The 23,926-nt window shown below is 46.2% G+C and overlaps 4 protein-coding genes across 7 annotated transcripts in view; 2 read left to right on the forward strand and 2 right to left on the reverse strand.

Annotated features, from left to right (window-relative positions):
* The first annotated feature begins 1,843 nt into the window (after positions 1-1,843).
* Positions 1,844-7,229, forward strand: zdhhc13 (zDHHC palmitoyltransferase 13). Its single transcript, XM_003969769.3, has 17 exons — positions 1,844-1,957; positions 2,882-3,063; positions 3,487-3,609; positions 3,874-3,951; positions 4,079-4,223; positions 4,322-4,386; positions 4,508-4,670; positions 4,765-4,890; positions 4,997-5,130; positions 5,343-5,443; positions 5,518-5,642; positions 5,713-5,775; positions 5,850-5,943; positions 6,019-6,102; positions 6,181-6,338; positions 6,500-6,597; positions 6,667-7,229. The coding sequence occupies exons 1-17, from the start codon at positions 1,934-1,936 to the stop codon at positions 6,803-6,805; spliced, it is 1,902 nt and encodes a 633-aa protein (XP_003969818.1). The 5' UTR covers positions 1,844-1,933; the 3' UTR covers positions 6,806-7,229.
* Positions 7,230-7,606: 377 nt separating this feature from the next.
* On the reverse strand, positions 7,607-10,122 carry csrp3 (cysteine and glycine-rich protein 3 (cardiac LIM protein)). Its single transcript, XM_003969770.3, has 6 exons — positions 10,007-10,122; positions 9,209-9,320; positions 8,513-8,684; positions 8,290-8,419; positions 8,100-8,193; positions 7,607-7,908 (listed from the first exon to the last, which is right to left on the reverse strand). The coding sequence occupies exons 2-6, from the start codon at positions 9,318-9,320 to the stop codon at positions 7,835-7,837; spliced, it is 582 nt and encodes a 193-aa protein (XP_003969819.1). The 5' UTR covers positions 10,007-10,122; the 3' UTR covers positions 7,607-7,834.
* Positions 10,123-10,650: 528 nt separating this feature from the next.
* e2f8 (E2F transcription factor 8) lies at positions 10,651-16,780 on the reverse strand. Of its 4 annotated transcripts, XM_011609870.2 has the most exons (15): positions 16,703-16,780; positions 16,529-16,573; positions 15,555-15,569; positions 15,319-15,386; positions 15,081-15,234; positions 14,640-14,954; positions 14,399-14,560; positions 14,131-14,280; positions 13,834-14,055; positions 13,669-13,750; positions 13,103-13,583; positions 12,762-13,025; positions 12,543-12,672; positions 12,126-12,451; positions 10,651-11,156 (listed from the first exon to the last, which is right to left on the reverse strand). In XM_011609870.2, exons 4-15 carry the CDS (start codon positions 15,355-15,357, stop codon positions 10,989-10,991), a joined length of 2,493 nt encoding a protein of 830 aa, XP_011608172.2. In that variant the 5' UTR covers positions 15,358-15,386; positions 15,555-15,569; positions 16,529-16,573; positions 16,703-16,780; the 3' UTR covers positions 10,651-10,988. The 4 variants fall into 4 exon arrangements, with proteins under 4 accessions (XP_011608172.2, XP_011608170.2, XP_011608171.2 ...); XM_011609868.2 differs by having other exon boundaries at positions 15,319-15,569; XM_011609869.2 differs by having other exon boundaries at positions 16,529-16,780.
* Positions 16,781-17,670: 890 nt separating this feature from the next.
* The window catches only part of nav2a (neuron navigator 2a), a 124,749-nt gene continuing 118,493 nt past the window's right edge, over positions 17,671-23,926 (forward strand). Inside the window, exons 1-2 of the mRNA XM_029845676.1 lie at positions 17,671-17,783; positions 18,272-18,814. Coding sequence (XP_029701536.1) covers positions 18,734-18,814 — 81 coding nt within the window. The 5' untranslated portion in view covers positions 17,671-17,783; positions 18,272-18,733. The remainder of the gene's footprint in view (positions 17,784-18,271; positions 18,815-23,926) is intronic.

Genomic DNA, 23,926 nt, shown 5'->3' on the forward strand with positions numbered 1-23,926 from the left:
TGTTTCATGCTGGAAGGTTTGACGGTGAGTTCAAGCAGAAACATTTCCCATAATAATTCATGTGCAGAATCAATAATCGCCGTGGCGCCGGGTAGCGTGACAGCGAGCAGGCCGGCGTTTGATAGGCTGGGAGTCCCGGCAGGGGGCGTGTCAGTAGGGGGCGTGTCAGTGGGTGGCGACAAAGAAGGCTCCGACCTGGAGCGGCTGCTGGTAAAGCTCCAGCTGCGGGTGAGGGGCAGCGCAGTGATGTCATTGAAGCCATCAAATCCCGGATTTACCGTCCATCTCTGGGCTTTGCTGCTCTCAGACCTCCAGTTCTGGAGCAGCGCCGGCATTAGAACCCACAACCTGCCGTATCAGCTGCCAGCACACATCCGTTCCATGTTTTCACTGGACGGCTCCACTTCCTCTCGCTCAGCGTCAGTGGTGAACTCACAAAAGCAGAAGCGCGTTACTGTTGCTGCTTCCACAGAAACACTTCAACGGTGGTTTCTGCCCCCGTGTCTCGTGCGGACAATCAGAACCGTGACCTTCTGCTCCCCCGCGGCTGTTATGACTTCCTCCTGACAGCTCAATTACTTCAACTCTGCACAAACACTCGAGCTTCTCCAGTGCTGCAGGTCTCTGCTGCTTTGGAAATACTTCAGGAATTGGCATTTATTTAAAGACAAGTTCAGGGTTGAGGGCAAGACAGTTTAATCAGGATATATGTGTGTAAAAAAAACACAAATATACCTGAATTTTATTCCATTAACATAAAAGACGCAACCTTTGGACACATGACAGAATTCATTTTTTCATATGATGTAGAATTGGAATTCTAATTACCCACGAGCTGCACCTTCCATGCAGACTGTCAGTGGAGGGTTTATGTTGAGCTGAAAGAGTGGATCAAAATGTGACAAGCTTAATTACACCACTGTCAACAGGAATAATGTTTGTGCGCCAGATATTCGTTTCCGTGTTTTCTTGTTTTATTCTAAAGCCTTGCTCTTCTTTGTTTGAAAGAGAGTGGTTTCTGAGTTCCTTCCTCCTTACATTTAAAGTGTAAGAAACACAATCCCATGAAGGGATTTTTACATGTTTGACCTCTTTACTCAGAAAATATCTTGATCCTCCAAATCTGTTGCTAAACTACTGCAGTTTCCTCCCATTCAAGAATCCTTGTCACAGACCTTTGATGGGGAAAAATAGTTTAGAGGTAGTAAGCCTGTCATATGCTCATACAATTACCAAACGTTACAAATCAACCAAATCTGATAATTATTTCCTATTGTTCATGAATATTTAGAGAAATGCTCGTTTGTGCAGAAACAGGGAAAGTTGTACAATGGCGCCATCTGTCGGTAAATGTCTGGAAGTGCAATAATGCGTTCATCAGACCAAATTTCCTCAGTTAAATTAGTGAGACATAAATTTACTCCATATATCTGAGGTGCTAATAACACTTTCTAAAAGTGAGAACGGGTTTTAAAAATGGATTTCTTCAATGCTCTTCTTAAATAACAGCTAACAGTCTCAGCAGAAAACACACAAAATACTTCACTTAAGATTAAGATTAAGATTAAGATGGACTTTATTCATCCCCGTGGGGAAATTGAATTATAGTAGCAGCGAATGCAGAGTAAAGAGACAGAAAAAAAAATAAATACAGATAGATTAGAATGTTATAAGCATATATACAGCATATATTATAAGCATGAGCTTGAGATGTTGTTTGTACACAACACAAAATAAATGAAAGTCCTGCGCATTTGAGGATACTTATAATGTCTTAGTAGAATGACTTTTGTTCATTTCGGATTTTTGTCTAGCGGTTATTGCTATTTTCTGAGAGTTTTACTTTGAAAGTCAAGCAGCGGAAGTGTTACGCAGACAAAGTCCCGTGCAGCCAGCTGTGGCAGGAACTTTCACTTCGTTCCTTCACAACAAGATGGACTGGAGTGGAGACGATAATGTAAGTCGGTGTTCCGCCTTCTCTTTCGTGCTTTTTCTTTTTTAACCGCCGGAGCTGTTTATCCAAATTACGTATTAGTCGCCTCTTATGCATTAATTCGCACAATCTTATTTGTAGTGTGTTGAATAACAGTTCTTCGGGGATCGACAGACACGAATCAACTGTCAGTTAGCTAGCTGTTGTGGGCGTAGTTAGCCTGAGGCTAGTTACAGAACTAAATTATCTCACTAATCCGTCTTCTTTTGGAATCTTGTCAGAGTTAGATAATCGACAATAAGCCCCACGTTGAACAAAATCTAGTGGTATTTACTGCCAACCTAAGCCATATTTATTGCGTAGACCTGATCTATTGCTTCCTTGCTGAAGCGGAAACCAAGTGGTCGAGTTTCCACGTGTGGTGTTCTAAAGTGCTTAACTTTTACCATTTTTAATCCATCTGTCCACTACTATCAGCTTTTCTGATTACAAATCAATGTACAGGGTCTGAAACCAGATACATGTGGTATTTCTCCAGTTGATGGGCCAGATTGGGTTAAATGCTTTTTCGTTTTACACAAATTGTCATTCTGCGTAAATGTTCGTTAAATTACCTGGACTTGTACTTCATGCACAGTACGGAGAGAACTGGCTCATGGTTACCTCATCGCCAGCTGTTTTTAACTGAAAACACCCGAGAATACAGGATTATTGCGACATTCAGGGCAGATTTAACAGCCTGATGACTCTCAGGGCTTTGGTCGCTTCCTTGTTGAGTGTAAATTCCACTAAAAAATGCTCTCAAAAAGAATGCTGTCCTTCAAGCAAGACTGGCGTTGGGTTTGCTGAAAGAAAAGAAAAATTGTTGCTGAAAATGTCTTTACGCACAGTCTGTGAGTGACAATTAACTCTCCTTTTTTCCTGCTGCACGTTCTTTGTGTGCCACAGGGTCACGACTGTCACCACGGGCACGGGGGTCACTCCCACAGTCATGGGTCACGGCCAGCGCAGGCTTTAATGGCTAACTTTCATGGCAAAGGTGCAGACCAGGCGATGAGCCTCAGTCAGCAGCCGAATAAACGGCCACTCATGGACGACAGCAGCAGCTGGGACATCGTGAAGGCCTCACAGTGAGTGCTGTGTCAGCAGGATCAGCATCATTCCTATGTTGTTCTTGTCCTCATCTCAGTAGGAGAGGAGATTGTGAAGGAGACAGACGATCAGACAGAGTGAGCGAGTAGAAGACACAAGGCCAACAGCTTATTCACTCAAATTGATCAAATTAACATATTTATGCGGCACAGAAGTTAAACTACTGGTTTTTAGTTTGCAGTAAATGTAATATCCAAGTATTTGATCAGTACAGATGGAAAAGAATAAACAGTAAAGTTCAGTAGCTCTTTCTCTCAGATACTGCTGAAGCAAATAGGCACTGAGATGGGACTGGAGCAGAATCTTGATGGATCTGCAGATCTGCTCTTCCTGTCAGTCCTCTCAGACGGACCCAGCGACGCTTCAGTGTGAAAATCTCCTTTCTGCCTGTGATCTGTCAGGTTCGGCATCCTGGAACGCTGCAAGGAGCTGGTGGAAGCAGGGTACGATGTCAGGCAGCCAGACAAAGAGAACGTGACTCTACTTCACTGGGCGGCCATCAACAATCGCTCAGAGCTGGTCAAGTAAGACTCACCTGAAACACACCTGAACCAGTTCTAGGAACGGCGGCGCCGCTCTGGATCATAAAACCATTTGTCTGTTGCTTCAGCTGTTGTCAGGAGGCGGCAGTGCTTCTAACTGAGATCTTTGGACCTTTCTTTAATGACAGGAAGTGGAGAGATATTCTCCATTCTTATTGCATTTTAGTGATTAATACATGAATGTGTTAAATCTGTTGCAAACTGTTCTGACCGTGTTTCGACCCATATTCTCCTGCGTCCTGACAGGTATTATATTTCCAAAGGGGCCATAGTCGACCAGCTCGGAGGAGACCTGAGCTCTACGCCTCTCCATTGGGCCATAAGGTAAATTTAACCCGGATGAGTTTTCGGACCGGAGCCGCTCACACGTGCCATCTGTCCTTAAACATGAAGCAAAGGTTTCACGTTTGGCTTCTCCATAAAGCTGTGTGTGGCTTTTGTCCGTGTGGAGGCAGGGCCACCTCTCCATGGTGATCCAGCTGCTGCGGTACGGAGCCGATCCCTCCATCGGGGACGGGGAAGGTTACCACGCCCTCCACCTCGCCATCCTCTTCCAGCACATGGCCATCGCCGCGTATCTCATGGCAAAGGGACAGGTGGGATTGCACGGGCGCCACATTCCTCCCCCTCTGTCCTCAACGCGCCGGTCGTCGCCGCGTGTTGACGGTCATTTTCCTTTATTTTCCTCATCCAGGACGTGGACGAGCCTGACGCCAACGGACAGACGCCTGTGATGCTGGCAGCACAGAAGATCATTGGGTGAGTAAAAACACAATCTCATCGAGAGAAACGTCTTTAACCAACAGTTTTTATTCCCTCGGTCAGGGGGGAAAAACAATCCTGTTGACATCCATGTCCAACCCGCTCTTTATTTTCCCAGCCCGGAACCTACCAAGTTCTTGATTAAAAACAACGCCTCTTTGAGCGCCGTGGACAAAGTGAACAGGAACACGCCGTTGCACTGCGCCGTGCTGGCAGGAAATGTGGATGCTGCCCACATCCTGCTGGAGGCCGGCGCCAGCGTCGATGCGGAAAACCTCAGTGTGAGTTTGAGAACCGGACACCGTCGCGCTTTCATCCCCGCTAGGGAGTGTTAACCAGTAACCTCGACCGAACCTCCACCTCTGACCTCTTCAGGGTCACACGCCCATTGACTTGGCCCACCAGGTCCGAAGTCCGCTGCTCGTTCACATGCTCAACCACATCAAACAGGAGAGGATTCGCTCCAGCTCGCGCTGCCTGCGGATCATCAATAGATACAGGGTGCGCAGTAGAAACACACACACACACACACACACACACACACACACCCCATATTAGAAATCCGTGAGCGCTACTGACCCGCCAGCGTCCTGTCTGCATTCCGCAGGTCTTTCTGCAGTTTCTGCTCTGCACGGCTCTGTTCGGGGGCGTGGGCGCCATCGTCGACATGAACTCGGAGTCGTGGCTGCTCAAAGGGATCCTGCTGGCCTGCGTGATCGGAGGGATCAACGTTGCTTCCAGGTGAAGATGCCGGTTCAGTGTGAAATAACTGACTGACTCCGCTCTGGCTTTTCTGCCTCTGAGTAATTCAAACCTCCCCTCTGACCTCATTAACAAAGGTTTAAATCACCTCCTTTCTCATGTCGGTGTATAATCTATTAGGGACTTTGATTTTAAACTGGTCGGGTTGTTTATTTCTCGTGGGCTTTGAGATTTGTTTTGTGCCTGAACAGGAACTTCCCCAGTCCCGTGTTTGAGTCCCTGCTACCGTGCACGTCTCTGATGGCTTCGGTCTTCTGGATGCTCGTCACCTGGTTCCTCTGGTTCCTCCCAGATATCCTTCCGTTGACTACGGTTTGTGACGATGCTGATCATTGCGATCATTTTTCCCTTAACCTTTGACCTCACATGGACCCAGCGCCACAGTCCAGGTCCTGTTTACGATCAACGCCACTGCGCTGCTCTACTACTACCTACGCGCCTGCCGGACCGACCCCGGCTATGTCAAGGCAACGGAAGAGGAGAAGAAGATGGTGCGTGCGGCGCCGACGGGTTGAAGAGCGGAAAACGGACGTGTTGTAACGGGTTGGTTTGTGTCCTCAGAACGTGTTGGTGTTGGCTGAAGCCGGCTGCTTCAACCCCAGAATCTTCTGCACTTCGTGCATGGTGAGTTCCCGACGTCAAACCTCTCGCAGCCGTTCCCACCAGCAGCGATCCGCTACGCGCCCTTTTGTCCACAGATCAAGAAGCCGATAAGAACGCAGCACTGTTTCAGCTGTGACGCGTGCGTGGCGAAGCAGGACCACCACTCCATCTGGACCAACGGCTGCATCGGTGCGAACCACTCCGGATCGTTCATCCATCCGATGCTAACGAGCAGCGCGGCCTGACAGGTTTGCTGTCTTCCAGGTGCCAGGAACCATCACTACTACGTCCTCTTCCTGCTCTCGCTCACGCTGATGGGAAGCTGGATGTTCTATTGCTGCCTCACGTGTGAGTGGCCTGGCGCACTCGTCCACGACGGAAACCGGTTTTAAGTGAGGAGCTTCAGGCGTCTGCTTGTTATTTCAGACTGGGCCAAACACTGCGTGCTGCATTACGCCGACCAGGGCCTGTGGGCCGCCGTCTCCGCCCTGGTGGACTGCTCGCCGTGGCTGCTCTGCATCTTCTTTCTGGCCTTCTATCACACCTGCTGGTCTGCCTCCATCCTGCTGGTGCAGCTGTACCAGGTGACATTTAAGGCTGATATGATGCAGCAGCTGCTTTGGTTTCCGGTTGTTTCTGTCCCAACTGAAGTGTAACAGAAAAGTTGGCAAAACCTCATATTTATTTGTGTATCGTCGCCCTCCGCGGTTCCCCTGACGGCCGCGGCTGCTCTCTGCTGGAGCAGATCGCCTTCCTGGGCCTGACCTCAGCCGAGCGGACCACCCTGACGTTCCAGCAGAGGAAACTCAACCAGTCCGTCTCCCTCAGACAGAATCCGTACAAGTGAGTTCTCGTTGGACTTTATTCAGCAGTTTTAGTGCCGGATTCTGACCCGTTTCTTCGTGTCCACAGTCTGGGTGTGGTCCGGAATCTGGTTTCCTTCTTCCAGCTGCGTTGTTGTGGCCTCTTCAAACCGGCCATCATCGACTGGACGCAGCAGTTCCCGCCCGGCCCCGAACATCCGATGTTCGGTCACGCCGACATGGTCTGACCACTCGGGGTCAAGGGTCAAACTCTAAAATGATCTTGGACCAAAAACCCAGAGTGTATTTATTTATGTTTTCTGTCACGTTTGGTTCCTTCTGAAGCTAAACCGAAACAGCAGAAAGAAAAGAAATTAGGTTTGACTCCGTTGCTCTTTGTACAGAAAGCTGCCGCCTTAAATTTGATCCTTTTCGGCAAAAAAGAAACTCAAATTTAACAAAGCTCCATTAAAGAAGATGCCGAAATCACCGCAGGCAACTTGGAGATGTTTTTCTATCACACAGGAAGCCTATTTTTACAGTCTGTCCTGGGAATTAAGATGTTTGTACATGTACATTTGGTTTTATGAGCTTTTGTAAAAATTGCTTGTGTTTAATAATGAACAAACACTTTTGTGCTTCAATAAAGCAACGTTGTGCCTGTCTTTTATAGCTGGAGCGTGAACACTCATTTCCTCCAGATTTCACCTCTTCTTTACCTGCAATCGGAGGATGCACAGATGATGGGATGTGGTCTAAAAGTGCCAATGAAGTGAAAACATGGCAGATTAAATGTTGAAATGATGGCGAATGTCAGCCCTCTGTGACCACAGCTGCCTTCTCATCAGTGACATGAGCAGGATGTGACATGTCTGTGAACTGAGGTTCACCCGTCTGATTATCTCGTTGGGCTTTTTTGGTCATTTTGTTTTCCAAGAAATTGCTAAACTTAAGATGTTAGCAGGAATAATAAAAAAAATAAATATAAAACTGATAAGGCAATGAGCCAAATGAGACGTTGAGCTTCAGGACACATTTAAGTGCTTTTTTCCATGCTTTTATTTCTAAAAGACGGGACTGTTAATGGACTCAATGCATACAAGGAAGAAAACATACTTTGTATTCTGCCAAAACTATTTTATATCTCAAATTAAGCTCGATGATACCACCAGTCACTCAGTTCCGACATTATTCTGGACACTGATGCCGAATTAGACATCTGTCGTTTATCAAAAACATCTTTAAGAACTTCAAACCACTGGAAGCTGCGACAATCTTCACTCTCGCTCCTCCAACATGGCAGCATTCCCCAGTCCAAATCCCTTTGGGCCGAAGTTTTTGGCATAGCAAACTGAAGAGAGAAACGGTAAAAAAGGGTTTTTGTTTTATGTGCCTCACAGAGGAAAATATTAATTAATGTTACTTTGTTGCGCTAATATGAGCTTTTATTTTAAAACAGGGACCCCTGCTGGCGAGGAGAGGTACTACACGCGTTTCCCGGGCTTCAAGGATCTCACTTATAAGGTATGTGCGTGTTTCTACCTTTACAGTACAGCTCTCCATCTTTGTCCGTCACTGTGGTCGACTCCAAGCTTTTCCCACAGATGGCGCAACGGAAACAGGTTTTATGCCAGGGCTGCAGTAGCAGAAAGGGAGAGAACGTTATATGTCTGGAAATAAGAAATCCACCTGACAAAATAATATTTGATGTTTGAGGAGTGATGGTTCGTACCTTCCCTGCTCCCATCACCTTCTCGGCAGCATAGACAGCTTTGGAGCAGCGAGGGCAGTGGTCTGAACCTCCAAACTTGGAAAACTTCCCAGCAGCAGAGGAGTTTGAAGGAGCTGGATGTTGTTTAGAGCTAGAAAACAATCACATGGTGCCGGTCTGTCAGATTTAGTTCAAATCCCAAACCCTGAACTATGCCATTTTCCTCTGTGGCGTGAACACATACTCATGAGGCCGCAGTTCTGCGTTGTGTCCCGGAGGATCAGAACTTAGAGCTCCAGCTCCCTGCCCGTACCCGTAACCTTTTGGCCCATATTTCTTGCCGTAGCAGGACTTGCAGTAAATCTCCGACTCGTGCGCTGCCACTGTGGTGCTGTCCAGCCCTTTCCTGCAGCTCACTGAGCGAAAGACACATTTCACCCATTTGAAGCAGCTGTTCTTCACTGGAATTAATGGTTTCAGTCGGTCCAGACTGGGAATGCCATGGTGGAGTAACGGTTGAGTAAAGAAAGGTCACACCTATCTGGTTCTATCAGTCATCAGTAGCATTACACATGGTCAGATGTCTTCTGTTTCTATTTTTAAGAGTGTGCGATGACTGTTGGAGTGAAGATGAACACTTGTAGATGGATGAGGTTATCACCAAGGCCTCACACACCTCCCACTGGACCAATTAAACCATCACCGACCCTCACATCCAAACATCAACAACAGACAACACACATTAAGGGCCTGTATATTGGTTACAGAATTAGAGTCCTGCAGGAGGACGATCAGATTGGTAATGAGACGAGAGCAGGGATGACGGAACCAACCAGAGGGTTGTGAATTTCGTCCAAAGACTCGGGTTCTAAGATCAGTCCATTCTCCGTAAAAGGACCAGATATCACCGAAAAAGGAAGTGATGGTAAAAGCTGCTCACTGCAGATGAAGCAGGTCTTATGGAAGCTCCTGCTGTTGCACTGGATCTCCTCGGCGTGGTACACCGTCTTCTCACAGGCCGCACATTTGGCTCCTCCCCCCCAGTTCGGCATCTTTTTAGGGAAAAAAAGCAAGTTGCTGATCAAAGAACAAAATCATCTCAGACTTAAAATGCTGATCAACACACACTATTTATGAGTGTAACTCATAACTCATTCATACCTTCTGTAAAAAACCACACAAACTTGCTTATTCAGCACTTTCCCCCCTCTTTGATATGTCTATTTAGTGGCCGTGAGTCTTTTCAGCTGAATCGTACTGAACCACCAGTCAGTTCTGGTGGTTTTAGCCCTCCAGCAGCCACATTCCTGCCTCTGCCAGTATCAGAGGCAGCCCACCACTCTCACAGCGCTGGTATGTGAGGTTCCAGGAATAGATGTTTCACTTAAACAGACAGACAGACAAAAACCCAGCCTGGCATTCATCCTTCATCTCTGGTCCCTGCCTGGCATCCCAGCAGTCACTGGGCTACACCCTGGAGGTCCCCCGGACACACACACACACACACACACACACACACAGAGCGAAGAATTTAGTCTCCGATCAACCAAATATTCATGTTTGTTAGGAACTTGCTTGACTCTACCCCCCAAACTGAGTCCTGCTCCATCAAAGGTTGCTGGAAGCTTTTGTAACCGTCCTCAAAAACACACGAAAGCACCTTTTATTTATTCTAGTGCTAAAAAAAAAGAGATAAAAATTGAATGAACTGGACAATGGAAATAACTGAAACTCCTACCTTGAACCTAAGCTGGTGTTCTTCTCTCCCCAAGCAGTGATGAACTCTGGCACCGGGCTTAAATACCCCCCAACATCGGCATCAGCCCCGGCCCAACGGTGACGCTTTGATGAAACGATGCTCCTAAAATAACCCGTGACAAAGAGAAGCCCTCCGGCCCGTCAGCACAGGCTCAGGGGGGGTCTGAACATCAGCCCTCTAACAATGACAGCTGCAGCCGCTCACGTGGTTCCACACAGGAGTGGACAGAGACAAACCAGAAGGTGGGTTTTAGCCAATAAAAGCTAGAATAAGTCCTTTAAGTTCCAGAAAAGTAAGCGATTTGAAAATTCAGGTGAAATAATGTCAAAAACGTTTGTATTATAGTTTATTTTTTTGGTCTCTGCTCGTCAGAGAATGTGTGATATGACCTTTCCAGCTAAAACCAGTCCATTTCTCCCCTCTCATCCAGTTAATTCACACACACACACACACACACACACACACACAGAGGTATCTTTATCAGCCCAAAAGAAGACCAAGTTCATAAAAAAATTACTAAAAATTTAATTAGCGTTATACATTTATGAGGAAAATAAAAATAATTTCCTTTATAAATTAAACTCTAAACATTTGATCAGTCAAGTATTCACAAATTCTTAACATCATTTTCAAAGAGAACCATCAGTTTATTAATTTTTATCACAGTCAACCATCTCCATCCAACTTGTTTTCTCTTAAATACCGGGAGGAAATTTACCTACTTTACTGGTCATTTATTGATGTAATTTTCACAAGAATAACAGAGACTGTTAGAAAATAACTTTCCTGCCATTAAATTCACTATTTTAATCCCAAATCAGACTCTTCCAGCACCTCATTGAACATGACAACAGTGATTATCTGATTCGATCAGATACACAGATGTTAGAGCAGCAAATGCTCAGAGATCAGGAATACTGTAAACAGACAGGAAACCCCCCCCCCCCCCCACAAGTTCTTCTCAGGGGTCTTCCATGGACACATCCAGCTTTCTCTGGGGGATGTAAACAGTTTTGGTTGTCATGTGTGCGCTGGCGGGCACCACAGCAGCCAGAGGAGAGAGGGGCACGGGTGTGTGGAAGAAGCTGGCCTGGGGGGGCCCTGCCCCTTTAGGGGTGGCCATCAGAGGCTGGAGAAAAGAAGAGCGACACTTATTCCACATGTTCATAAAAGTGCTGCAGCTACACAACTGAATGGTCCACATGGTTTGAGACAAGTGTGTGTAGCAGTGGTAGACTGTAACACTAGACCGTAAACTGTTGAAAGCCACTAAAGTGTGCATATAAAACTTTTATTTTGAAAAGCAGACAAGTCCACCGCACACTAGTGGGTAAGTTCTGTAATTATTTTTCTTTTCTTGACTGCTTTGTCCAGTTTTGGGGTCTTGGGAAGATGCTGAAGCCTATCCCCAAATTCTATATTTCTATTTTGAGTTTATTGGAGTCACGGTGTTACAATCAATATCGATTAAAATTATTCCTTAGTATAAAATACACCACCTCTTGCAGTCGTGGTTTCGGGTGCTTGTTTTGTGTTAAAAGAGAAATTAGTTTAAGGGGCCCTCTCATGGTGTTGAGGTGAGTGTTGGGGGATTACTTGATGCTCTTTCCTTTTGGAGTCAATAGCACTCAGTTGTTCATAGTTATACCTTAAACAGGAGGTACAATTTTTGTCATGTTTTCGTACTTAAGAATTTAAAATATAGTGTATTTTAGCATATTGTTCTGTATTGGAGTGGAATTCTCCTCTTCAAAATCAGATGTTGCCAAATCCACTTGCACTTGGTAGCCTTTGTGATCCAGGTGTTCTCTACTAATGATGTTTACCGTGTTCTTGGACTGGAAATAGTGGTGTTGGTGGTTAAACAAGCACGGTAAAGTGTACCGGTTGACCAGTGCTGCTTGTTATTTTATGAAGGTACCCACACTCACCTGGTTGTTAGGTCATCCAAATAAAACATCAATGCTACACACACTGTACTGCACAGCTAACTGTGCAGAAATGTCTTCTCTACTGGCCACAACAACTCTAACGAGACACAGTTCAAAGTGAATACACAACCATCAGAAAACGTGACTGTTCCGTTTCCCGTTTTTACCTGCTGAATGCTGATCAGGGCCACTTGTCCGGGCACAGATGGCTGCAGAGGCAAAGGAGACACGGGTTTGATGAAAACCATGCCTCTCTGCTGCAGAGACACGGGGCTGGCCAGAGTGTTGAGGTGCTCGGGAGTCTGAGAAGCAGCATAACCGTTTCCTGGACTGGACCCTGAGATCAAACCAAGGTTCTGCAGGGTGAAGTTGAGGATAGCAGGACTGGGGCGCTGGGCCTTCTGTGCATTGTAAGGGGAGGCAGCAGCAGAGGTAGGTTTGAGGAGGCGAATGCTGGTGGGTGTAATCTCCCGGGCGGGGGAAGGTCTGGATCCTGTTGGTGACAACAGCAGTTCAAACTCTGTCCTTCCTTCGGCTGATACACTTATTTCCAAATGAACACCAACGCGCTACTTCATCTTTACCTGCGGTTGGTGTTTGGTAGATGTTGTACGTCGTGGTTGAAGCCTTGTTTTCTTTTGCTAGATCCTGAATTTCTTTGTCTCTGACACCTGGTTGGGAGATCGGGATGTAATACCCGGCTGGGACTAAAGTCTGAAAGCAAAAGAATACACACACTCACAGCCCTGCAGCGTTCGTGATGTCAGACAAAACCTGCATTGGAGGCGTGTTGGAGCATTCACCTCAGGATGGATCCGCCCCGGTGTCAGGGGTACGACTCTGACTGGCGTTGACACCAACTCGCTGTCATTGGCAGCCTTGTCCTCTCGTCCCAGGATGTTCTCCAAGCTCTGCTCCAGCATCGGACTGGCTCCAGCTCCACCAGGGGTGTTGATGAACTCTGGATCCAGGTGGAGGGCACGGGACGAGGGTCGGCTGGACAGCTGAGCGCCACGACAAGACTTCAGGCGAGCCTGCAGGCTCCCCCCCAGCTTTGGAGAAGTGTCCTGGAAGAAGAATCTCTTTCAGGAACGGAAAACATCAAAACGCATCGAAGTGTTTTTGAGAGATTTCAACGTTTTACCTTGGAGATATTGTCCGGCCTCTTGGCTTTTGGGGGGCTGCTTTCGCAGGCTGAAACTGAACCCATCCGCTTCTGCGCCAGAGGGCTGATGTCTGCCCCCCTGCACGCCGACTGAGCCTGAACCGCACACTGACCGGTTGGGCTCTGACCCGTCTTATCCTCGAATGTCATAGAGCGCACTGCGTAGCTGGTGGGCTGTGGCCGAGCCAGAGGGTTGGGTCTGGGGGAAGGTGACTGCAAATAGATGGCGTATGGAGCGCCACCTTGGTGCTGAGGTAACAACACTGGAATCAGAGACGGGCAGTGTGCTGAGATGTATGCCACAGAACCTGCAGGCAGGACTGCCAGGGGGGTGCGGGGGGCGCGCTGAGCAGCAGCGCTGACGCTGGGGTCGGTATTTGGAGTGGAGAGCAGCGTTGTTTGAGAACCACAGGTCTTTCCCGTATTCACAGCAGCAGGCTTCTTACGGCCCTGACCGGTTCTGCAACAGAAACGGAACTTTTAATCGCATTGTTTTATCCACAGAGGTCTAGAACAAATGCCGTCACCCATCTATAAACACTTACGCTTCTTCCTGGTCGAGTTCAATTTTACAGATAGCAGCAAGTTGGGCCATTTTGTTTGGAAAGTCAGGATTTGAGGCATCACCTGAAATCAGACATTAAGTCACCAGGATTCAGGGACACCAACTCAACATCCTTATTTTGAAGGAATGCCGGTGGGGAACTCACGGGCTGAACTCTTGACAGGACTGCTGGGGGCCGAGTTGATCTTCCGCCGGTCGTCCTGAATGCTTTTGGCCATTTTTATGAGCGAGGGGTGTCGAGTGAAGCTGCGTTTGGCCCCGGGGGATGAAAACAGCTTTTTGGCACAGTTTTCTACATTAGCGCGCGGCTCCAGTATAACTTTACTCTTGGGTGGGCATTGAGACGAGGAGCGTTGAAGCTCTGAAACTAAAATAAAGCGGCGTGAAGGGAAAAACTTAAACAAATATGCAAATGAAACTGCAAGCTAAAATGTGCAAATACCAGAGGAACCGATCCCCTTGACGTGTGGCAACTCCGGCCCGACCCACTCAAACGCTGGCTTCCTCCCCCTTTCTTCGGTGACGTGGACTTTCTCGATAAGCTTGAGGCTTCGTAGCACATTAGCTATATCGTACAGCCGCCGCACTTTGGCTGCACAAGAAAATAATCACGCAAAGAAGTGGTTGGAAACATTGATCTCTCCGCTGGAATGGTGTGAAACACTCTGCATGTTTGAGAAACAGGCTGCTCGTAGCGATTCTCGACTCACTCTTGAACTTGTTCTTGTCCTGCTCAGCACCGTGGTCCTCGCCAATCAGAATCTTAGCAGCCACGTCCAGACTGACCACACGAGGATTCGACACCAGGAAGAGCATGACAAACTTCTGACTCATGACCCTCAGTGATTTATCCTTCCGACTGTTAACAGAAGCTGATGTAACAATAAATGAGTTTTTTTGCTCCCATTAACATGGAATAAAAGTGAACTATGTTGACAGAACATTTCTCACCAGCTTTAAACTCCACCCCTGGAAGCTCCACAAAGAAAAGCTCCTTCTGTCCCTGCTCCCTGTCCTCCACCTCCACCTCCAGTTCCACGTTCTCCTTCTCCTCTTCATCAAATTCCTCTTTCTCCAGGAGGCCCTGCCGGATCTGCTGCATCTGCTGGCTGTACTTGTGATCTTCGCCCACCTTTTTCAGGATGTCCAGAGTCTGACTCAGCTTGGTCCGGCCGTGCCACGCGTAGCGGTTCTTGGCAGAGCGGCTCACCATGTGGAGGCTCTCCAGCACATTCATTATGTCGTAGATGCGTCTGCGTTCTACACCTGTAACAGCAAATACACAAACTATTATTACAACACAATATATGTGGGGGGTTCTGCAATCACCCATTAATCTGCAAAGTAAAGAGAAACACGTTTGATAACCACGGGTTTGCATCGATGACATACTCAGCTCGGTGGCAACGTCGTCCAAACAGATGTCGTTGTTCGTTGCAGGATTTGGATGATCTGGGTAGCGAGCGAGAAATTTACGACAGAGCAGACCCAGGCTCTTTTCTTTCCTACTGATCCATCTTTCAGACTCTTCTCCATTTTCAGTGTCCTGCCAGAAAATAGGACACAGTAAGGAATGCTTCTTTCCGCACACAGTGATGTGAAGGTCATCCTTTTGTGTTTGCTTCTCTACCTGTGCAGAGTCCATACATTCTCGCCCGTCAGCGTCCATTTCCAGCCCTTTCTCTCTGTTCCTGATGTCTGGAATAGCAGCATTGATAAGCATTTTCAGATTGGATGTTGGTGTCCAGGGATCCACAGAACCGACTTCTCTTCCTTTTTTAGGTGTTGTGAGGGGACCCATGACAAAATATCCACAAAAAATTGACTTGATGATTTCTTTGGTGTATTTGTAGGAACCTTGCTTACTCAAAGGTCATCACCCTAAACAGGTTAAAAAAAGACAAAAACAGAATGGTTAATCTGACATGTAATTCCTCTTTGGCACATTTATTACAACCGGACCCTGAAAGGGATCTCTAGATCATTTTTTAAACATTCAAATCTTGATATTTCCGACAACAAAATGGGACTTTTATTGCAATGATCTTGCATTTATTCTCCAAATAATTAATCTCAGGGACAAGGCAAAAAAATCCTCCAAATCTTATAAACTATAAGAGCTGTACAATTTAGTAAAACAAAATAGAAAATCTTTCCAGTCTTAAAATGTATAATAGTTAAGCTTCATCGCTTGTAAACATTTCATTTAGTTTATTTTTTCTAGCAGTCTTCGAATTAAAATGACTCTTAAGATTTTGTTTGGTCAAAAATAAATCGCAGTTATTTCTCAAAAATACCGGATTTATATTGGCGGTAATCGACGTGCATTCCATCGAATCGCCGCGTTCAACGGACGCAAAGCTCCCGCCCCTTTTGCCTTCCAACAGCCAATAGGAGCGCCGTTCGACGCAGGGAAGCGGAAGTGGAAATAGTGTCCCGCGCAGGTAAAATGTTTTTGAAATCCTTGGCGCGGAATGTCGCAATAGCGGCGTCTCACTATAAACCTCCACATTTATTTAAAAAAAGAAAAAAAATCAAAAGGGTATACACACCGAACATCTATAAGTTAAAAAGAACATGTTTGATTCCTTAAAATGTTGTGATTTTACGTAGTAACTTGCAAACGACCGCCGAGGTTAACCTGCATAACAAAACCACTAAACCAGATAATCTGAAATCTATTCAACAACAGCTTTCTATAAAGACACGAGTGACGCTTTAAAACGTACATCAATACATTTTATGAACATAGAGGCGGTAACCAGGCGACACCAAAACAACTTTAGGTGAAACGAATCTTTTAAAATGAAAATAAAGACTGTAAGTGTTTATAGACTCACCCCAATCCAATAAGGAAGCCTCGCTCTAGTAATGTCCCATCTTCACTGTAAAACAGATAGTACGTCCAAAAACAGAGGGTTTTGATGCGAATTAAATATAAGAAATGCCACAAAAAGGAACAGTAGACTGCGATCATACACAATTTACGCTGACCAGCAAATAATGAGTGATACCTTGTTGGTCAACTTTACTAATGCTGGGAAAAAGTTTGAGAAACCGATGACCAGTGATATCGCCCAGTCCGGTGTGCGCATGCGACATACGTCACAGAACACCACCCCCACTTCCTAGGCGGGCCCTCCGCTGATTGGCTACTGTACATGCTGCTCAACTACGGGTTCCCCCCCCCCCCCCCCCCCACACACACACATACACGCGCGCGTTCAAAGTCACCATGTTTATGTAATTGGAAAAACGAACCCTATACTTAAAAAATTATATATATATATCTTCTGAAAGTGTTTTTAAAAACAATTTGTGTCGATACCCTGTTATAATATGTGGTGGCTGCATAAAGGTGAATGTAAATAAGTTAATAAGGTTTTCTGATAATTGTAGTTATTACTTTCAATGATGCACTACAATAAAAGTTTTGCATTTCTACGTAGTTTTACATGCAGCGTCTTCTTCTTTTCACTAGGTGGCTCTGTAGCCACGTCATCGGGAGTCTCCGTGGAAACCGATGGGTGCCTTAAGGATGTAAAGAGTGCAAGTACCGAGTGACGTAATGTTAAAGGATGCGCGTGTGAGAGAGAGCGTTTTGGATACCGACGCTGCATTCACGTGCTACCGTAAATTAAAACGATTCACTATGACGGGGATATTATAGTAGCCCAGATTGTTCTTCACTGAGAACTGTAATGGAACAAAAGCTGAAAATTATTAAGTCACTCTCGGAAAACAAATAATGTTTGGAACTCATCTTGGCTGCGTTTCCTGAATATGGGTTTATTCTGTTTTATCTACATGGGGTTGTTCTATTCACGTAGAGTTTTGATTTTTGAATGATACGTTTACAATATCCTAGCGCTTTAGTAAATTACAGTGCTTCGAACTGTATCTATTTGACGATAAAGCTGTTTTCTCTGTGTGATGAGAGATGCAAAACTTCACATGCGGAGAGGAACCCTTCATTGCAACGTTTCCTACGGTCATGAACGCAGCATTTGGCTGCTCCGCTCGCTGCCCGCAGAACGGACACACACGAGGCAAGACCATCTCCGGCGGGAAGAAAACAAACGCACAAGTGATAAGGTGAGCTTCGTTTCTTATCACACACAACAACTGCTCCGGCGTTAATGTATCTTTATTAAGTTAATGCAATACAGTTAATGCAAAGCCTGGAGCCGCTGAAGGGAGATATATCTGACTATGTCCTGCAGGGATGCTGCAGTGGCTTTAAACGCCGGCAAGGAATTTTCATATCAGCTCCAACATTTGACTGAAGATGTGTTAAGTGTTGCGTTTGTTATATTTTGCTGGAGCGGACGGCAGCGATTTTGTGAGTATTAAAAAGTTGTGTTTAGTGTTTGTTCGTGGTTTGAATGGTGACGCGCACACCTGCAGCCATCAGCCGGCAGCCCGTTAAGACGCAAAGTGCTGGTTGGCGTTTGCTGTCCGCGAATTTGCTACTTGATAGATGCAGAAAACAACAACTGCAAACAATTTGTTGTTTTAGAGCGCGTTCATACCAATGCGTTGTTTTAAACAGTTTCTGACCCCAGTCTAATGCTTTCCTTTAGAAGAAGCTGCTGTTCCCTTTCTGGACCTGACAGCTGACCTCTGAGCTGTAACTGACCTCTCATCCCACACCCACTGGACATTTTCTTCTTGCTGGATGCAACAAAGAGGGAGTGCACGGTGCGATGCCTCCATGTCAGCAGTCATGCTTTTGAGAAGCTGACTGGATGGCCCGGGATTGTGTCGTCTGCCCCGATGTTCTTGACAGTCACTCCGGTTGGGAGCAAGAGAAGAGAAATGACTGAGACCAGGCGAGCAGCTGGGGTGGCATCCTCGCATGGATCTGGCATCATGGAGCAGAGTTGATAGACAGACGACTTTGAGAAATTATTACATACATTCATGCACCACGACTGGGAACCGAGCGGGAAGGGGGTGTAAATACTTTGAGCAGGTGTCGCCCTGTGGTCGTGCCTGGATACCAGCGCGTAAGACAACTGAAGTGCCCGCTCACTTATGGGAAGATGGAGTCTGGAGCAGAGGCTAGTCCACAACATCTTTCCAGGAGGAAAGCTGTGCTGCACTCCTTAGAGGACCAGAAAAGGGTGAGTTATTAACTAATTCTCCTTGGGAGGGATCAGCCTTCCCGCCCTTTGGATACTGTATTTATGGGAAATCTGGTTAAACTAAACTGTTGCTGCTTAATTAGCAAACCTCGACAAGAACTGCTTTTACTGTATTTAAAAGCAGGCAGGAAATCGCATCTGCGGCACTTTTCCTTTGCCTGACCTTCATCTTGGAAACCAACTTCTGCTCCGCTCTGCTTCTCCCTCTGCATGCAGGCAAACCTCACAGCTTGAGTTGGACTGGATGTGAGAGCCAGAGCGAATTAGAGCCAATTTTTCGGGGTGTTAAAAGCTTTCAGTGTTGAAAATCAGCTGTTTTCACTCGACTCTTGGTGATGTGGATTTGTGACAGATCCGCACGGAAGCACCAGGGACAGCCTTGTAAAAGCTAAACAGATGTCATGCCACATTAGTCGTTATTTTAATGTGCAGGGAGGGCTGAACCTCTTCCACGGGTGTGCAGTCAACTCAGATGCTGTTGATTTTACTGCTGCATCCTTCATCCCCATCCATGTGATTAACAATGTTGTAATAAGGCATTGAGGATTTCCAAATCCTCAGCAGGGGAGATCACAGCTGAGTCTCCTCTGTCCGCTGCTCAGGACGGCTGAGCGGTTAATGCGTCCCGGATGTTGAGTCACTGCCTCAAGTCTTGATGGGTTCCAAATGATGTGGAGGTTGTGCTGTGAGAGAGGTGTTTTTAATTCGTCACCTGTTGCTGTAGAGTCACAGCAGGGAGCATTAATTGAATCTGATTATATCAGTCACAATGTAGAGGTTGCTGCCACATTGTGAGTTTGGCTGATGGATTAGCGTTGCCTCTTACTTTCGCCTTAGCTTGGGAGGTTGTCTGGTAACCTTCTGAGTTTTGTTCTGTTCCAAATGTTTGGTGGAACAGTGGCCTAGAGACGGATGCTGGAAGATGACTCCCACGCTCCTTTCCTGGATCAGCCTCATTTCCTTCTTTTTATGGCCCTCTCTCCCGTGAATTATTGATTTGGTCAGGTGTGGTAAATTAATCACTTGGGATTATGTAGAACATGAATATTAATCGCTGCATGCCAAATCCCAGCTGCTGTTTTCCAATTTTCCACATGGCAGAGCTGCTATCTGGATACTAATTGACACACTAAGCTGCAAAAAAGAGAGACAAGCTCATTTCTGACCACATGATGGTTTAACCATTGTGAGGGTGAAGTTTTGATCACCCGCGCTGTTCGTTCACCAGACTCAGATCAACCACGCAAACAACAGGAGTTCCTTGCAAGGGAGAGTCGAGCAGCAGTTCAAGCTTCCTCTGTCAACTCCGTTCATCTGCTGCTCACTCACCTCTTTTATTTGGTGCACACAAGATTCATGTCAACCTGACCTCACAATTCCTTCTCTTCCTATCTTCACGACTTCCTCGTGTCCTTGAACATGGTATCTCTCAGTGCTGGTTACACAACAGCTCCAATACTTGATTCAAACACTCATACATTCATTTTCTTAAACTTCCTTAAACACTCTAAATCTACTCATTCAAGCATTTAAACGATAATAGTAAAAACAACAATAATTCTTCTCACACCATGAACCCTTAGTGAAAGCTCTGCTGATTGTTTTGTTTCTGTTGCTGTGGAAACCAACCTCCACACCATTCTTGAGTTAACCCCCGCTCCACGCACTCCCAGCTGCATCAGATCACAATTCCATTGCCAGCGATAGAGCTTGATACTCCAGAAATCTTGATGTTAGATGATCTAACTGTAGTTGATACGTAGTCCTCAGCAGCAACATGTCTGCTTTTCACGAGCAGCCGTCATCAGTCGGTAACCAGGCGAGGGCAGAAGCTCCAGGCTCTCCAGGGAAGGAGGGCTGATTCAGACTGAGCTGATACTGACCCTCCCACTTCATGGACATCAGCCGACTTAAATAAATTGAAAGCACCGGACATGGGGGCTGCTATTGTTGTAGTATAACGTAAAGCTTCAGTGAGGTTCAACATCCCCTGTCAATTACCTCGTTTGTGTGAGTTCGAAATGCTCCATCTGATGCCCGCCCCAGCAGGAGGTAATTGGATTTTGTCCCTTTGTAGATTTGCCCTCACTCTTCTCTGCTATATATAAATGTTCATTGAGCAATCACGAAGCTGCACGTGGAAGCAGGACAGGAGAATCAGGGAGGTGTTATCCTGCAGTGAATGGAGGGCTTGATGGGGCAGAAGTGCATTTGTAGTCAATTGGTATTCATTGACCGGGGATTCCATGAGATTGGATCTTTGGTTTGTGAATTATGCAGCATGTTTAGATGGCAATCAGACAGGATGTATGTAACCTTTGCAGCCTCAGCAGCCGTTTGGGGTTTTTACTCATTCTTGTGTGACCGGATGATATGAAATTAATCACAAGTTATCAGCCGCAGATCCCTCGGTCTCATCCCACACTTTTGGCAATGTCCCCTCGCAAAGATAAGCTACTTAATCCCAACATTACACCAAGTAATCTGGCGCTCTCACAAAAGACAACCTGTTTTGATGTCACGGCTGTCATTTTTGATTCACTATTACAGGTCTGTGCCAAATCCCATTCAGAAGGGTTGAGCCAGGGATGCATAATTTATCAGTGTCCAGTAAAGGAGCAGGAGTTGTCAGCTGATCTTTGATTTACAGTGCCTGTCCGCCGTATTTACAGCCGCCGTCTCTCCTCGAGACCGAGTTCTGTCATTGAAGCGCTTTTGGATTTATGTTCTGATTGTTGCACAGATTTACTGTGCCGGTGCTGAACGTTGGGAGGTCTTGTGCTCATTTCCTCATTTGAAATTGTCGCATGTAAAATGATTTTAGATACAAATAGTTGTAGCATGAACTACATCAACTAATGCATTTGCATGCAAAGAAGCTAGCAGATATTAAGGGCTCCAGATTGTCATTATGTTGGAAATCCCAGACCTTTTCATGGGGATCTGACAGCCAATGACGACCCCCCCTTCCCTCTGTTGTCTGACTGGTATGATGAAGGGCATCTGAAAAGGTGAAAGACAGAATTCTGTAATGGAATTCATTATTGATTCAGCTCATTGGGGATGAAAGGAAATGTGACACTAATTGCTTAATCAAAACCATTCAAATATCTGTATTTATTTTCATTATTCATATCTAACTGCTCATTAAGAGGCGTTGGATACGGTTGGGTGGGGTTCTGTAGGATAAGGAGGTGTTTACTCATGTGCTGACGGCTCCTCTGCAGACCCCAAAAGCCTCATAATTAGCTCACAGAAACAAATGAGTGGGAAAAGCTCTCTCTTTCCTCACTCGATGGAGTTAATCCTGAACCCCCAGGACATGTTTCAGGGGAAACCTGCTGGGAGAGCACAAGGGTTTCTTCCCATGAATGTCTTGTACCAGACATCCTTCAATCCCGCCCAAAATTAGGGGTATTAATTAATCTTTGGCAAAGCTGTGGCACAAAGAATTTGTAGATGCTACTTGTCTCACACCAACAGTCCAGTAGCCTCACTCCTTTATGTCAGATGTTTATTAAAAGATCTGACAGTCCATCCAAGCATGGAGGTGGAACTGTCACATGTCATGTTGGTGTAATCCCACCAATAGCAGACATCTGCACTCCCTGTGGGACGAGCCTGTGATAACTCTATTGGGAGGTGTCGACGGTTAACCACATTAACTGCCTCCTACTTCTCCATATTCTTGAAATAGCAATTTTTTTTTAGATTGCGGTTAAGATGAAAACACATCAGTTACTGAGATTTAAGTGCTGCCTGATGTGAGTCTGTATTAAGATAGTGTTATTGGGCTTTATTTTAACCTCAGGTCGTATGAGCCAATGCAAAACCAGTTTATCAGTTTCACTTAAACAGTTGAGCTAATTAGATCAGGCGTGCGTTTTGTGATATATTTATGGTTTATGGTATGGAATCCTCAAAAGTTATTGGACAGAAAAAGGGGATATTCAGTCACACATTGGCCAGGTTGCTGTGGTCGTCCCCTCACTGAACAACAAACCTGATCCTTGTGACCGTAACACTCGCCTAGTTGGACCTGGAGATTTATTCTCTTTGCTGATTGCCCAGAGAGGTGATCATTTGTCTTTGAGGGCTTGACTGAACATGTGACCACCTTTAGCCGTACGCTGCTCATTTAGCTGTAATTCTAGCGTGATTGGATCGCAGGATGACGGATGAGAAGTCATGTGAGATCTTCTACGCCACCATCTAGCTGCTCCTTTGTTGTGATGGCGACCAGCTCTCACTATTGTCATGTCTGTTTCCTTGCGAACCAAGGCAGCGGCAGAGGAGTGACATGGGATGCGTTTTGGTGAAGGACTGTGTTTGCCCAGTCATGCAGCACTGACGAGCACTGGGGCTCAGGGGTTTAGACCGGGGAAGGGGAGGAGGGGGTCAGAGGGTGGAGGTAGGACCAGGAATGTAGCAGTGTGGTTGGGGGTGGGGAGGATGCTGCGTTCAGGATGCTGCTTGGACCTCAAGAGCCATCTGGTCCTCAGCCTCTCCCCAGACCCTGAGGGGGGGTCAGGGACAGGTGGCAGAGGCTGGTGGGATGTCCTCAACCTCGAAGATGGAGAACCAGGATTGGCTAGCTGAACCTCCAACAAAACCAACTCCACACACAGCCTCGCATCACCATGGTGATGGTTGATGAGGCTGGGACTCCAATCTTTTTCCTTCAGTGTTCGGTTCCCAAAGAATGATTTTTGTAAAACAGCATTTATACTGACACCCGTATAAATATGTGAAATTACAAATGAACCTGCCTCTTGAAGTGCGAGTGTATGTACAAACTCTGCACATCCTCCCCTCATTTTAAATGCATGAGGAGATGTTTTTTATTAAAAGCGCCGGCAAGTTTCCCCCAAGCCTTCATTAATTTTCTACATTGCTGGAATATAAAAGCTCCATTTCATGAGAGATTTAAACCCAACACAGAGTCTGAACACAATTCAGCACATTTTGATGGCTGTTCTGTTGCGTCGCCGTGTGTGACGACTGCTGACTGTACGGCTGGTTGAATGGTGTCAGTTACACACCCAGCAGGGTGTGCGATGGTCGGGCTGTCCTCACTCACTGTGTAGTCCC

This window comes from Takifugu rubripes, chromosome 13 (genome assembly GCF_901000725.2).
Source record: "Takifugu rubripes chromosome 13, fTakRub1.2, whole genome shotgun sequence".
NCBI lineage: Eukaryota > Metazoa > Chordata > Actinopteri > Tetraodontiformes > Tetraodontidae > Takifugu > Takifugu rubripes.